This window comes from Capra hircus, chromosome 15 (assembly GCF_001704415.2).
Source record: "Capra hircus breed San Clemente chromosome 15, ASM170441v1, whole genome shotgun sequence".
Classification (NCBI taxonomy): domain Eukaryota; kingdom Metazoa; phylum Chordata; class Mammalia; order Artiodactyla; family Bovidae; genus Capra; species Capra hircus.
In genome coordinates, this window is record NC_030822.1 from 29451463 (window position 1) to 29465376 (window position 13914).

Below are 13914 nucleotides of genomic sequence, written 5' to 3' on the forward strand. Positions count from 1 at the left end.
CCAATGCATGGAAGTGAAAAGTGAAAGGGAAGACGCTCGTGTCCGACTCTTCGCGACCCCATGGACTGCAGCCCACCAGGCTCCTCCGTCCATGGGACTCTCCAGGCAAGAGTACTGGAGTGGGGTGCCATCGCCTTCTCCAGAATCCCATTCCCTACTGCCAGTGATTAGTTTTAGGATGTACGTGTGAAAACCAGTTCTAGACAGAGACTTAAGGGAAAAACCTGCTGGGGAGTTCTCCATTCTAGGGGGGAAAAAAAAAAACAGGGACAAGCTAAGTCAGGAAAAGGTCTTTGTTTCTTCCTTTTTATTTGGAAAGACGTAAGGCGCAAGTGGAGTTGCAGCAGAGCAGCCATCCTGCAACCATAAGGTGACCAGTAAGAGAAGGAAAAGCCAACATTTCTAAGGATGTCAAAGGAAAGGATGCCAAAAGTCTGGGTCCTGATTGATACAGCTGAATAACTGAATCAACTCTGAACTTTGTATTTATATAAAGTATTACTTCAATAAATAGTATTTCTGCTTAAATCACAAGTTGTTAACAAAAAATTATTTCACATTAACGTAATATTGTTAATCTGAATTTGAGGAATTTTGTAGGCTGTGTTTAAATAGTAAATACATTTAAATAGTTTTCTAATTATATTACTCATACATAGGAATTTATCCCTTGTTTTAATTTGTACATATTTAAGTAATATTAAATACAATATTAAACAAGTCTACATTATGTAATATAAAATATTAAATGCAACATATCAGTACTTTCCATTGGAAATATTTTTCATTCAAAAGGGATTTATACAAATTGAGGAACATACTTCAAGGAAGACTCAACGTCATCAAAATGTTGATTCTAAGTTAATTTACATATTTAATATAATGCCAATAAAAATACTATTAGGCAATAGTCTAGTTGATTAGAAAGTTTACATGTAAAAAAAGTAAGAGGAGCCAGGAAAATCCTGAAAGAGAATGTAGGGGAAGCTATCCCTACCATTTACTGAACATATTAAAAATGCCTCTCTGATTTAAAGCATAACAGTGGCACATAAACAGACTAATGGAAAAGGAAAGAAAATTTGTAAACAGACCCAAATCTACATAGAAATTTGGTGTATGATAAAGATGTAATTTTAATTAGCGGGGAAAGGACTAATTTTTACTGAGGTGAAATTCATGTAATGGGGTAAGGATAAAGACTTTTAAAAAATTGTGTTACACAATTGGATAAAGATTAAAATGGCTTCCTAGGTGGCTATAGTGGTAAAGAACTCGCCTACCAATGCAGGAAATGCAAGAGACATGGGTTTGATCCCTGGGTTGGGAAGATCCTCTGAAAGAGGAAAAGGCAACCCACTCCAGTATTCCTGCCTGGAAAATGCCATGGACAGAGGCACCTCGAGGGCTACAGCCCATAGGACTGCAAAGAGAAGCAACTCAGCATACAAGCACGCAAAAGATAAAAAAGATAGATCTGTTCACTTTGCATATCAAGATAAACTTCAGATGGATGTAAAAAAGAAAGCATACAGGTCTCAGGGAGAAGAACATATGAATTACTTTATAACCTAGAAGAAGGAAATATCTTTCTGCAATCCAAAATCCAGAAGCAATGGGTTTTTCTACAGAGGTTTGAGTATATCAAAATTTTAAAACAGAACTTTTTACATGGCAAAAATTATTATAAGCAAAGTAAAAGGGCAACTTGGAAAAATACTTTTTAACACTTATAAGGGAAAAAAAACTCCTAATATATAAAAGGCTTTGAAGCACTTCCATTCTTAGGTTATATCCAAAGAAATACAAACATTATTTCCACACAGAGATTTGCATATGAATGTTCACAGGATCATCATTCATAAGAGCAAAACACTGGAAACCCAAGTCCAGCAACTGAAAAATAACTACATAAATTGTGATATATCTATACAACGGAATATCATTCAGCAGGAAAAAAAAAGAATGAAGTACTAATAAATGCTACAACATGAAAATACTACGCTAAGTGAAAGAACCCAGTCACAAAAGGTCACATATTGTACGGTTTTATTTATATATCTCCAGAACAGGCAACTTCATGGACACTGAAAATGGATTAATGGTTGCTAGGGGAAGGGGATGTGACGTGAACAGGTAAGCAGTTTCTTTATGGAATGATGAAAATGTCCTGGAATTAGTGATGATTGCACAACCTTGAACATACTAACAATCACTGAACTGCATACTCTAAAAGGGTGAATTCTATAGTATGTGAATTATAAATTAACTGTTTGATTATTAGCATAAACAGATTACTCTTTTACTAACTTAGATTTAACTCTTTTAGTAACTTAATATGCAACCTTGAGCAAATCACTCCACTTTGCCCTTTATTTCTCTATCTGTGGTAAACAGCCCCTTAAAGCCTTCCTAAGAGGCCCTGATATTTGTAACACATTTAAGAAGTTGAATGAAAAACTGTCTGATCAGATATGAATAAATACACAGCTTGAAGGGGAAAAAGCTAACATAAGATACTGAAAGAAGTGCTTCTATTTCTTAAAGAATGAACCTTTCTCATTGTTCTTAACATAATCTACTAGTTACTATTCCTTAAGAGCCTGTGTGTCAGGAAGCGTAACTGCTTTTCATATATTATCTCGTTCTCACCGCTCTAAGGTAAGCAGAAATATCCCAGTTTTAGAGTTAAGAAACAGACCATGAGAGGTTAAATGACTTAACTAAAGTAAATTCAAGCTAGCCTTCAAACTCAGATCATTATCACTTCAAACAACCATCTCTTTTGCACCAAGGTATAACAAGAACTGGGCTCCAGAATCACTGTGGATGGTGATTTCACTGCAGCCATGAAATTCAAAAACAACTGCTCCTTGGAAAGCAATGACAAACCTAAACAGTGTATTAAAAAGGAGAGACATCACTTTGCCTACAAAGGTCTGTATAGTCAAAACTGTGGTTTTTCCAGTAGTCATGTATGGATGTGAGAGTTGGACCATAAAAAAGGCTGAGCACCAAAGAATGGATGCTTTTGAACTGTAGTGCTGAAGAAGACTCTTGAGAATCCCTTGGACAGCAAGGAGATCAAACTAGTCAATCCTAAAGGAAATCAACCCTGAGTATTCATTGGAACGACTAATGCTAAAGCTCCAGTGCTTTGGCTACCTGATGTGAAGAGCCAACTCACTGGAAAAGACCCTGCTGCTAGGAAAATACTGAAGGCAGGAGAAGTGGGTTGCAGAGGATGACATGGTTAGATGGCATCACTGACTCAATGGACACACGTTTGAGCAAACTCCGGGAGAAAGTGAAGGACAGAGGAGCCTGGGGCGCTGCAGTCCATGGGATCACAAAGAGTCAGACACAACTTAGTGACTGAACAACAAGTAAGAACAACAATAGTAACAAAAACCCAATATAAATCTGGGTTTCTGAAGTCTTGTTTCTGCCACTTAAGGATTCTGTGATATTAGGCAAGTCAATGAACATATGACTTTCGAGTTTTCTCAATAAAAGAAAATATTAACCTTTGCCCCAACTTACCACATGGAATAATATAAAAAAGGGACTAATATATATGTCATTTAAAGCACTATAAAACTGTAAGAGATAATTGTAGAAACAAAGTACTTACTATTGATGAAGCAAAACTATACTGAAAAATGACTTACAGTCTCTCTAATCGTAATGGAATGTACTAAAATAGTGACTTTCAAAACACCCTTAAGCACACCACATGATATAGACTAAATGTTTGTGCCCCCAAAATTCATGTTAACTCCTAACTTCCAATGTTACTTTTGAAGGTGGAGCCTTTGGGAGGTGATAAGGTCATGAGGGTGTAGCTCTCATAAAAGTGATTAGTAACCTTATAAAAGAGACCCTACAGAGCTTCCTTTCCCCTTCCCACAGGTAAGGACACAGTGGGAAGACTGCCGTCTATGAACCAAGAAGCAGTCCTCACCACACACAGTATCTGCTGGTGCCTTGATCTTGGATTTCTCAGTCTTCAGAACTCTGAGAAAAAAAATATGGTATTTTTTTTATGGTAACCCTAACAGACTAATACCAGTTCCAAGCAGGGCTCTAAAGTCAGAGTAGTTCCAAAAACTTTTAAAAAGTTCAAAACCACTGTTCTGAGCATCATCTACTGGCATCTATCAGGGAACAATAAAACCAGGCTTTCAGGCCTTACCCGAGAAATAACATACATAAAGCTACTGCCACAATGCCTGGCACACAATACTAACAAAAACAAAAAAGTAATTGCTATTATAGCTTCATCCAGTAATACTTTGGAATTACCAAATCCAATTGGAAAAAAATAAATTATGGAAACTCAAGAAAAACCAAAATTTCAAAACCACCCTGAATATGCAAACACAGCTAAACAAGGTTTATTGAAACTAAAGGCAAGAGATTATGAAAAATAGTTGAAAGAGTAAGTCATATAAGATACTGTCAAAGGAACAGGTCTAACCAGAGAGTAAGAGAAAGGCTGGGGAGTGGAAAAGATGGGAAGATTAAAAAAAAGCAACTGAGAAGAAGTTAGAAATAAAGATGATTCGAAACTGGCGGAAGTGACACTTTATAAACTAGGACTGACTAAAAAAAAAGGAAGACTGAATCCCAGGGTATTTGCAAAAGAATAAGACACATAACTCAAATTAACTATTGCCAACAATAATAATTATGAACCCAAAAAACACAATGGGTCTCAGAGTCCAGAGATCCAAGTTCTTAGTGGCCCTATTGCCAAGCTTCTAGGAGGCGTAAGTATGAGGAAGATCTGCATTTCAGTTTTCTCATTTATTAAGAGAATATACTACTCCCTGCTTCCTAGTTTACCTAACAGAAGTCTCCAAGGCTCAGTTTCCTCAACTATATGGTGAAGCAGTAAGACCATTTCAAAGCTCTCTTCCAGTTTGATGACTCTAGGGAAGGAGAGTCATTATCACTAACATTAAGGTTACATGAGGCATACCTATGCTCCAATAAGGAAGTAAAAATTCAGGAAAATAAGCCCCTTGAGGAACACATAAAATTCACCAATATATGCTCTTCTTTCCACAGTACTATAAAGAAGCATCTTTCTAAAGAACTTTATTTTCCAGAATAAGCAGTTAATCTAAATTAAGAGGATCAAACCATCTATTTAAAGAGGTTAAAGTGAAAGTCACTCAATCATGTTCAACTCTTTGCAACCCCATGGACTGGTCCATGTAATTCCCTAGGCCAGAATACTAGGGTGGGTAGCCTTTCCGTTCTCCAGGGGATCTTCCCAACCCAGGGATCAAACCCAGGTCTCCCACATTGCAGGAGGATTCTTTATCAGCTGAACCACAAGGGAAGCCCTGAAAGAGGTTACTGCTGCTGCTGCCAAGTCGCTTCAGTTGTGTCCGACTCTGTGACCCCAGAGACAGCAGCCCACCAGGCTCCCCCGTTCCTGGGATTCTCCAGGCAAGAACACTGGAGAGGGTTGCCATTTCCTTCTCTAATGCATGAAAGTAAAAAGTGAAAGTGAAGTCGCTCAGTCGTGTCCGACTCTTAGCGACCCATAGACGGCAGCCCACCAGGCTTCCCGTCCCTGGGATTCTCCAGGCAAGAACACTGGAGTGGGTTGCCATTTCCTTCTCCAATGCATAAAAGTGAAAGTGAAGTCGCTCAGTCGTGTCCGACTCTTAGTGACCCCATGGACTACAGCCCACCAGGCTCCTCCATCCATGGGATTTTCCAGGCAAGAGTACTGGAGTGGGGTGCCATTACCTTCTCCGTTAAAGAGGTTAAGTTACTAACAATTAAGCTAATCAGTAGATTTTAGTACATGTGCTGCCGAAGTGGGCGCTAATCAGATTTTACTTTCTCTTAGCATTTTTCTTCAGTTCTTCATCTTCAGAGAACTTGTTTTGCCAAAACGAGAAGCTAAGCTCTAAACTTACCTGAAGCACATATGGTTATTAAAAGGCTAGTATTTTTATGTATTTTCACAGAAGAGCACTGGAATACTGAAAAACCAAAGTTTAGATTAAGAAAGGCACCAACTAAGATACATATTAACAGTAAATGCTACATTAATTTTATAGTCCAGGTTAATCTTCCCCAAATAATCTACTACAGATCAGCTTGCAGATCCTCTATGATCATATTATAGCCCTACCTTAGTCTTCCAAAGTCAAAACAATCTTCATTTTACCTTACACGCAGCCTTCTGCCACCTCTTCATACTGTGTGCGTTCACTGACCTACCTTTTACCTTCATCTGTCAAGGTTTTCTCATTTTTCTACTCTGACCCATGGTCAGGTCTCCACTTCAAGTTTTTGTTTCCTTCTCCGGTTTTTCCAACCATTCTCACTACCCCTCTACCCTACTGTTTTAATCTATAGGATTCTCCTTTCTCTCCATTCCTAGGACCTGTTTTCACAGCACTGTATCTCCTATCTTCGTCTCCTTTTTGGTAAGCTTTTGTACATGTTACTTCTTCAGAACCTAAGATTTTTTTTCTCTAGTCCTTATTCCAAGAATATCTATCAATCCATCTCTAGAATTCCAAACACACACTCTTGATTACCACATACCTAAGTATTTTTTCTATCCCTTACATTCACTAGTCTCCAGAATCCTGTCTGATTCTACAAACACACCTCAAAACCGACTACCTGATCAATTACCTATTTTCCAGCAATTACCTCTCCCAGGTGCAACTCATTACACTCTCTCTCCTACATCTTAGATCCCCCAACCCGGCCCAGTTCATTCAACAACCTAAAATTCCAAATGCCAACACAGCTCCTCCCATTCCAGCAAACGGTGGTTTCCCTCAAAACATTTTAAGATGCTACTCTCAATACTTCACTGAGTTTTATCAGACCAGTACATAACTTCCACCAGACCTACCTGCCCTGCAAAAATCAACTGCCCAAATCTTCGTCTTTAACCTTTCCCAGACCTTCTGTCTGCAGTAAGCCATTAGTTAAACCCGTTTTCTACTCATTTCTCAATCTCTGGAGCCCACACTCACTCTCTAAATCCCTGCATGCTCTCTCTCATCACTCCTCCCCTTATTCCCTACCCTCACTTCTCAGCACATTCCTATCACCCCTACCCCTAACAGTCTTCCTGGCTATGTTCTCCATCTTTCCTTAGGCCTATTACCCACACTTTCTCAGCATCCCTTAAGAGACCTAATATCTAAGTCACTTGCTCACTCCCTGAATATGCCTCTTCACCTTTAGAAACTCTCTCCAGAACCTTCTGCTCCCCAGTTCTCTTTCCTTCTCCAACCCTACCTCAGGTGTCCCGTTTCCCCCAGCTTTCTTTCTCACAGTTTCTCACAGAAATTAGATAAGGATTTACTCCTCCCAAATCTTTCCCTAGTTCTCCTCCTAATTTCCCTCAACTTTTCACTCAGTCATTTCTCATTTCCCTCAACCGTCCCTGGAAGATTTCCCTCCACCTTTGTCACAACTCTTTTTCCTTTTCTCAAGCCTCCACCCGTTCTTCTGAGGTGCCTCCTCCATCTCTTAAACTATCTTCTCAGCTTCCTCAATCTCTGCCTCATTCCCTTCTCCCTCCAATACTATTTGTCCTCTAATTTCCAGTGACTTGGCGCCTCCCCTAGTCCCCAGATCTGCCTTCTACTTCATGTAAACGTCTCCAGGCCGCCGCCAACATTCTCTCAATCCTTAGCCTCCCTTGCCATGCCACTCTAAACGCCGAGAGCCACCATTCTCCAACGGTCGGGGCCTGGCCTCTAGGGAGAAGGGGTACGGGTCACGTACCCCATTCGCATCTTGGCTCCGCTCTGACTGCCCCCGCTGCCGGGTAGTGGAGGGCGAGAGGGCAGGCGCCCAAGATGCATACTCTTCTCGAGGGCCGACATGAAGGGGAGGCCGCAGGTAGTCGAACAGTAGCCGAAGCTTCGTCCCAAGCTAAGCGCGGCCCAACCGGTCACAGCTCACTCCCCTAGCGACGCCCTGTAGCCTTTAGACAGCACCCAGCTACCGGCAGCACCGCCCACCGGCTCTGTAAACTCCACCCCCTCGCCCCAGCACTTCCACCGGAAGTGCGCAGCAACACTCCACAAAGGGTGCTGGGTAACGGAGTCTCTGACCCTTCAGACCCCTACCGGAGAACTCCACGACCTTCGCCGGAAAGAGAAGCGCTCCTATGTACCCTGGGCAATGGAGTCCTCAAAGAGCGCATTCTGCGCTTGCGCAGTTGGAGGCGACCGCGTTCAACCCTGCAGAGGTAGCGTAGCAAAGCATCCTGGGTGTTGTAGTCTACTGGTAGGAAAGCGTCTTGGCGCCTTCCTTTCTCGTCGCTTCCCAGAGACTGTTAAAGAAAGAACCACTTCTTCCTGCCTCCCAGGCTGCCCAGCGGCGCCGGTTGCTGGGGAACGCCAGCGCCCTGGGAAGGGATGGCGGGAGGCTACAGCTTAGGTGCTGGAGCCGTAGTTGAGTTGGTGAAGAGCTCGGGGTCGTCATGAAGCAACGGAAAGCTCAGGGGCCTGGGGGCGGCCGTAGCCGCAAGAAGAGAGGTAATCTGGACGACCAAAGGTGGAAGAAAGCTTAGTTGGGCGATTGGGCGGAGTTCGGGGAGCGGGGCGCTAGGCATTCTAGGAAGACCTCCCACAGCCGCATGTTAAAAAAGGGGGGAAGAGGATTGCGGAGGGAAAATAAACCAGGGCATCGGAAGGTTAAAAGAGAGCATTTGACACCCCCCCCCCCCCCAGAATGGAAACGGTATGAGGTCTTGACTAGGGGACAAAGTGGGTGAATAAATGGAATGAGGGGAGGGCTAAAAGGAAATGCTTCCAAAGGAAGAGAACAAAAAAAATTGTAGGTTTTGTTTTGGTTTTTACTTTTTAAAAATTGAGGTATAAGTAACATATAACATTATGTTAGTTTTAGGTGTACGTTTGGAGTGGATATTTGTATATATTTCGAAATGATTGCCAGTTGTCTCGTTAGCATCCGTCACCATACATAGTTTTTTTTTTTTTTTTCTTTTGCAGAGAACGTTTAAGATCTACTCTTTAGCAACCTTCAAATACACAGTACACTACCATTATCGTCACCAAGTGTACCTTAAATCCCTGTGACTTAGGAATGTTTTTGATAAGCGTGTGGGGGCAGGAAAAGGGGAGGTAGAGCTTTGCAGGTCCGTATGGGACTGGAAGGAAAACAAGTTGGAAAGTGTGTCGGTAATCCTTATAGGCAAGAATCACGTTTTAGGCCTTAGCGAATCCCCCAAAACTAGCACACAACAGAACTCGATAAATGTTAGTTGAATGACTGAGCCGTGAGGCAATCATGAATCATGAAGGGCTACAGATGGGAGTAGGGAAAAGCCAGTTACAGAGGAGAGAGAAAGAAAGACTGGTGATTGACAGTGTGATAGGAGGTGAGGGTATGAAGATCTCTGAAGGATTTGAGATGGTGAAAGTGTTTAACAGGAGGACTTTATCAGGTTAGTCCACTTAAGGAGACCCGGGGAATGTTAGCTTCAGCAGTAACAGTCACCCTGGGAATCCAGTGCAGATCAGGAAACAAAATTAAATCTCTGCAGAGCTGCCTCAAAACAAAAACTGGGTAACTCTGCCTTTTTACATTATAGGCAAAGAGGTATTTTGGAATAGTGATAGTGCCTTAGGCCACTGGGTTGAGGACTAAAGCTGCAGTCTAGAAATGAATCTTATCTGCTGTTTAAAGATAACTAAGACAGTTTTGAGGCAATGTGTTTCCTTCCAGGAATGATGCAAGATATGAAACAGAAGTGTGAAAGTGTTCAGTGCTGTGCTACCTACATCAAACCAAAGTAGATGTGGTTGATAGGAGGAAAATAAAAATTGAAATAACATACTAATGTCCTTCTCACTATACCATCTGCATGTACAGTAATAGTCATGCACACGCCTGTGTATAATTTTCATATTAAAACTAGTTATTCATAAATATTATGGTGGGTCATCACTCAAGAAAGCAGAGGGGGTGTTCTCTTAGAAATCCAAAGAATTAATTATATAAATTTCTGATCTGGTAGACTTTAGTGTATTTTCTTCTTGAGGCATGACCACTCTCCAAAGGAAAAGTGAGAAGAATAGAAAGGTGTGTATAATATTGGAATGAGTTCTTAAACTTCCTATAAGTCATGGTTAAAAGATACTATGAAGGGGAAGACAATCAGGGTCATTAAAGGAAAGCTGTATAGAAAGTCAGGGTTAATTGCCTTGTTTACATGTTATTATCTGTCTAAAAGCCATAAATATTATGAACATGCATGCTAAGTCGCTTCAGTCATGTCCAACTCTGTGTGACCCCATGGACAGCAGCCCATCAGGCTCCTCCGTCCACAGGATTCTCCAGGCAAGAATACTGGAGTGGGGTGCCATTTCCTTCTCCATACTTACTATAGGGGTGGCCTCAAAGTTCATTTGGGTTTTTTGTAACATTTCATGGAAAAACCCCAACAAACTTTTGGGCCAACCCATATATTTCCAGGAAGTGACATGCTATTCACAAAATGACCTGAATTAGCTGGGGAGAATTCACCTTCTCTCACTGCCAGAGTTACATAGCACTATGCTAAAGAATAGTGGTGGAATCTAAAGGTGATACTTTCTGTCCTCATTGATTATATGATATTGGCAGGAAGAAAACACAGTTTAAGGTGAGGTCTTTATGGAAGCACTGAGTTGTATGGTGTACATGTCATTTGTGAATTGACAGGAGTTGATGCTGTTTATATTTAGTGACAGTTTTAAAGTATGAGAATTATGTAAAAATAGCATCTTTTAAAACTGGACATTGCCATAATCAGAATAGCAGTACTTGGAGGAAAAATTTCAACTACTTCAGAGGTTTTTTTAAATCTATATACTGTATCATTGTAGTTTTCATTTAGCATCTTTCAGTTAAAGAAGCATATGTCTTAAGTTGGTGTGTTCTTTCCTCACAGTAACCTGAATCCAACCCTGAATACTAACTAGTTTTCAGGGTGGCTTAAGTGACCAGATAGGTTATTTTGTGGTCTGGTTTGCCAGTTACTTCTTCTCGTATATTAGGATAAATAGAATTAGCCTTCTCTCTGTAGAGATTAAAATGTTTTTATGTGTTTTTCATTCAAAAAGCAGATTATATGTTTTCTGTATTTAGACTAAATTTTGACTTTGTATTCTTGGATTCCTCCACAGGTTTAAGTGACATTTCTCCATCTACAAGCTTGCCACCGTTGGTTGAAGGCCAGCTACGCTGCTTTCTGAAACTTTCTGTTAACAAAGTCATATGGAAGATTGCAAAGCCTCCTGCTTGTGTACTTGTCCGGGTGAGATGGTGGGGAGAAACATCGGAAGGAACCCTCTTTTGTCCCAGAGATGCATTGCAGACTGAACCAAAAGCTGTGAGAACAACTACACGTTATGCTATTCGCTGTGGTCCAAAGCAGTTTACCTCTTACCTAACAGGTATGTTTTTGTCTTGTCATTTCATCTGCAGGCCTAATAAGAAGCATGTAGCTATGTCGTTAACAGTAGGTATTATTATGTTCCTAGCAGCTGTGACACTGATATTGAGGATTCAGAGATGTTATAATTGCCACCATTATTTTGAGTAAACTATGTGCTACCAGTTGATCCATATTATTTCTAATCTTCAATAACCCTGAAAGATAGATATCTTCTCTGTTTTATAGACAGTGAGACCAAAGTTCAGAGGGATGAAATGAATACTCTATATAAGGTTCTGTAGTTGATAATTGGCAAAACTAGAATTTGAACCCACTTCTCTCTGACACCAAGACTCATTCACTTGTCACTATGTTGTACTTCTTTAAGTAACAACTATAATCTCTACTCTGGAACTTCCATTATACTCAAGGAAAAAAATTACTAATAATAAGGATATAAAATTTACTAATAGAAAATTTAGTAATAATACAAGATAATACATGCTAAATACCAATTGAGTGTTTTAGTGAGTTAGTAGTACAGGTTTTCAGAGAAGGGAGAATCCCTCTACTGGGAACCAAGAGCCAAAATTTCATTTCTATTCAAGGAAGGCATTCTGAATATACTGTGTTATTTCTCTATTCAAGTCAAACTTTCATATAAACATTTTAGATGGTGGACTTACCAAATCAATTCAAAGTCAGTGTAAAGCATTTATCATGCAAATATTGTTGGGCTAAGAATACAAGAGAGCCAGAGGTGAATTAAAGATTAACTTGTGCTTAAGTTTACATTATTTCCAGAAGAAATTTTTGAAGACATCAAAATATAAAGAAAATTCAGTTATTCAAAAAATATGTATGGAATACTTAGCGTGCATCAGACATTGTGCTTAGGTGCTGTGGAGATTACAAAAATGAATCAAAAGATTTAATCCAAATGGTATTGAATTCTAACTAAATTCACAGAGAAGTTTAGTTATGATGTTAGGTAGAAAGAGATAAGAGCTTTTAAAAGATACCCATAGATATCTGTTAATGAGACATAGGTGAGCCTGGCTGTTAATAAATAAGCAACAAGTGTTGATAGATTTCTCATATTCTATACATGCACATTATTTTATATTCTACAGAGCACTTTTATACTTATTCATAGAATTTCCAGGTAACTTACATGATTAGATAAGTCAGGGACTGTGATATGTTAAGTAATTTGCCTAAAGTCATAAAACAGCCATTAAGCAACTGCCATATAAAAGGATTCTGTGCTATGTGTTTTATTTACAATACTACGATTCCTCACAGCCATGATAAAGGTATTGTGATGCTTATTTTATAGACAGCTATGGCTTTCACAGAAATAGACTGTGAATATCAGAGCCACAACACAATCACAGATCTTGTAATTGTAATCCAGTGCTCTTTTCACTACAACATTCAACAGATGGTGAAAAAAAATCATTTTCTCAACTTTGGTAAGAAAATATTCAGAAGTTACACTGTTCTGAAATAATCTCAAATTGCATATGCATGCATTGTATTTCTCCTGCTATAAATTGGGACCGTGAAGGTGTTAAGTCAAAGCAACCAATTGAAGAATCCAGTTAAGGAGTTTATTTCCATTCCTTTTGGTTCTAAGTGCTCTCAGCATTTCAGTCCTCCAGATATTATTGAGGAATAAGTAATAAAAATACTCCTGAGAAGCAGGAACCAGCTGCTGCATCTATATAAGAGAAGCCCTTTGTCCAGTTCAAAACTAGATATGGTGAGAACTTAAAAACTGAGAATTGTTACTTTTTTATTTCAAAACTAAAGCCTGAATCCTTGCCAAATATGTAAAAAAAAAAAAAAAAAAACTCTCTTAAAGGTATTTTCCTTATCAAATAGTTGATATGCTAACTATTTCTGTGTAATTTTTTCCCTCCATTTGAGATATTTGTCATTGCTTTTCTTTAAAACTTTGTGTTTTGATCTTGGGTTCACTGTTTCCCACCCCCTGAATGATATGGTAATACATAGTTTATTTGAAAATAAAGTGATTTTTTTTTTTTTTAAGTAAAAGCATTTGGTAATGTATACTCCTCTGCCCACTTCCAAAAAAAAACAAAATAAATGAAAAATGTCTGCTTATGTTGTTGTAACTGTTTCTGATTAGATATGGCTGTGCTGGTGCTGGAAGTAATCACCAAACTTGAACATCTTCCAGTTGGTAGAGTTCAGATCAGTGGACTAGCCCAGCTTTCTCCAACCCATCACATCGATGGATTTTTTACCATTGTTTCACCAACATCTAAGAAACTTGGAGAACTCCAGGTAAAAATATCATAATTCTCTGCTACATAGAGTAAAACTTTAGGGGCACAAATATTTGAGTCTGTTTGTAGAATGGGAAGGTACGTGACTCCCAAATGCCATGCAAATACCCACTCCATGCCTTTGTTCTTACCCAGTGACTGTTTTGTACTTATTTC

General features: G+C 39.5%; 2 protein-coding genes across 5 annotated transcripts in view; one reads left to right on the forward strand and one right to left on the reverse strand.

Moving 5' to 3' along the window:
• PPME1 (protein phosphatase methylesterase 1) overlaps positions 1 to 8216 on the reverse strand; it is a 51483-nt gene extending 43267 nt beyond the window's left edge. The window contains exon 1 of one of the 2 annotated variants that reach the window (XM_005689967.1): positions 7780 to 8216. In XM_005689967.1, coding sequence (XP_005690024.1) covers positions 7780 to 7880 — 101 coding nt within the window. In that variant the 5' untranslated portion in view covers positions 7881 to 8216. The remainder of the gene's footprint in view (positions 1 to 7779) is intronic. The other variant, XM_005689968.3, reaches the window with a different exon arrangement.
• C2CD3 (C2 calcium dependent domain containing 3) overlaps positions 8259 to 13914 on the forward strand; it is a 120691-nt gene continuing 115035 nt past the window's right edge. The window contains exons 1-3 of one of the 3 annotated variants that reach the window (XM_005689966.3): positions 8259 to 8537; positions 11193 to 11462; positions 13599 to 13756. In XM_005689966.3, coding sequence (XP_005690023.2) covers positions 8483 to 8537; positions 11193 to 11462; positions 13599 to 13756 — 483 coding nt within the window. In that variant the 5' untranslated portion in view covers positions 8259 to 8482. The remainder of the gene's footprint in view (positions 8538 to 11192; positions 11463 to 13598; positions 13757 to 13914) is intronic. The other 2 variants (XM_018059360.1, XM_005689965.3) reach the window with 2 other exon arrangements.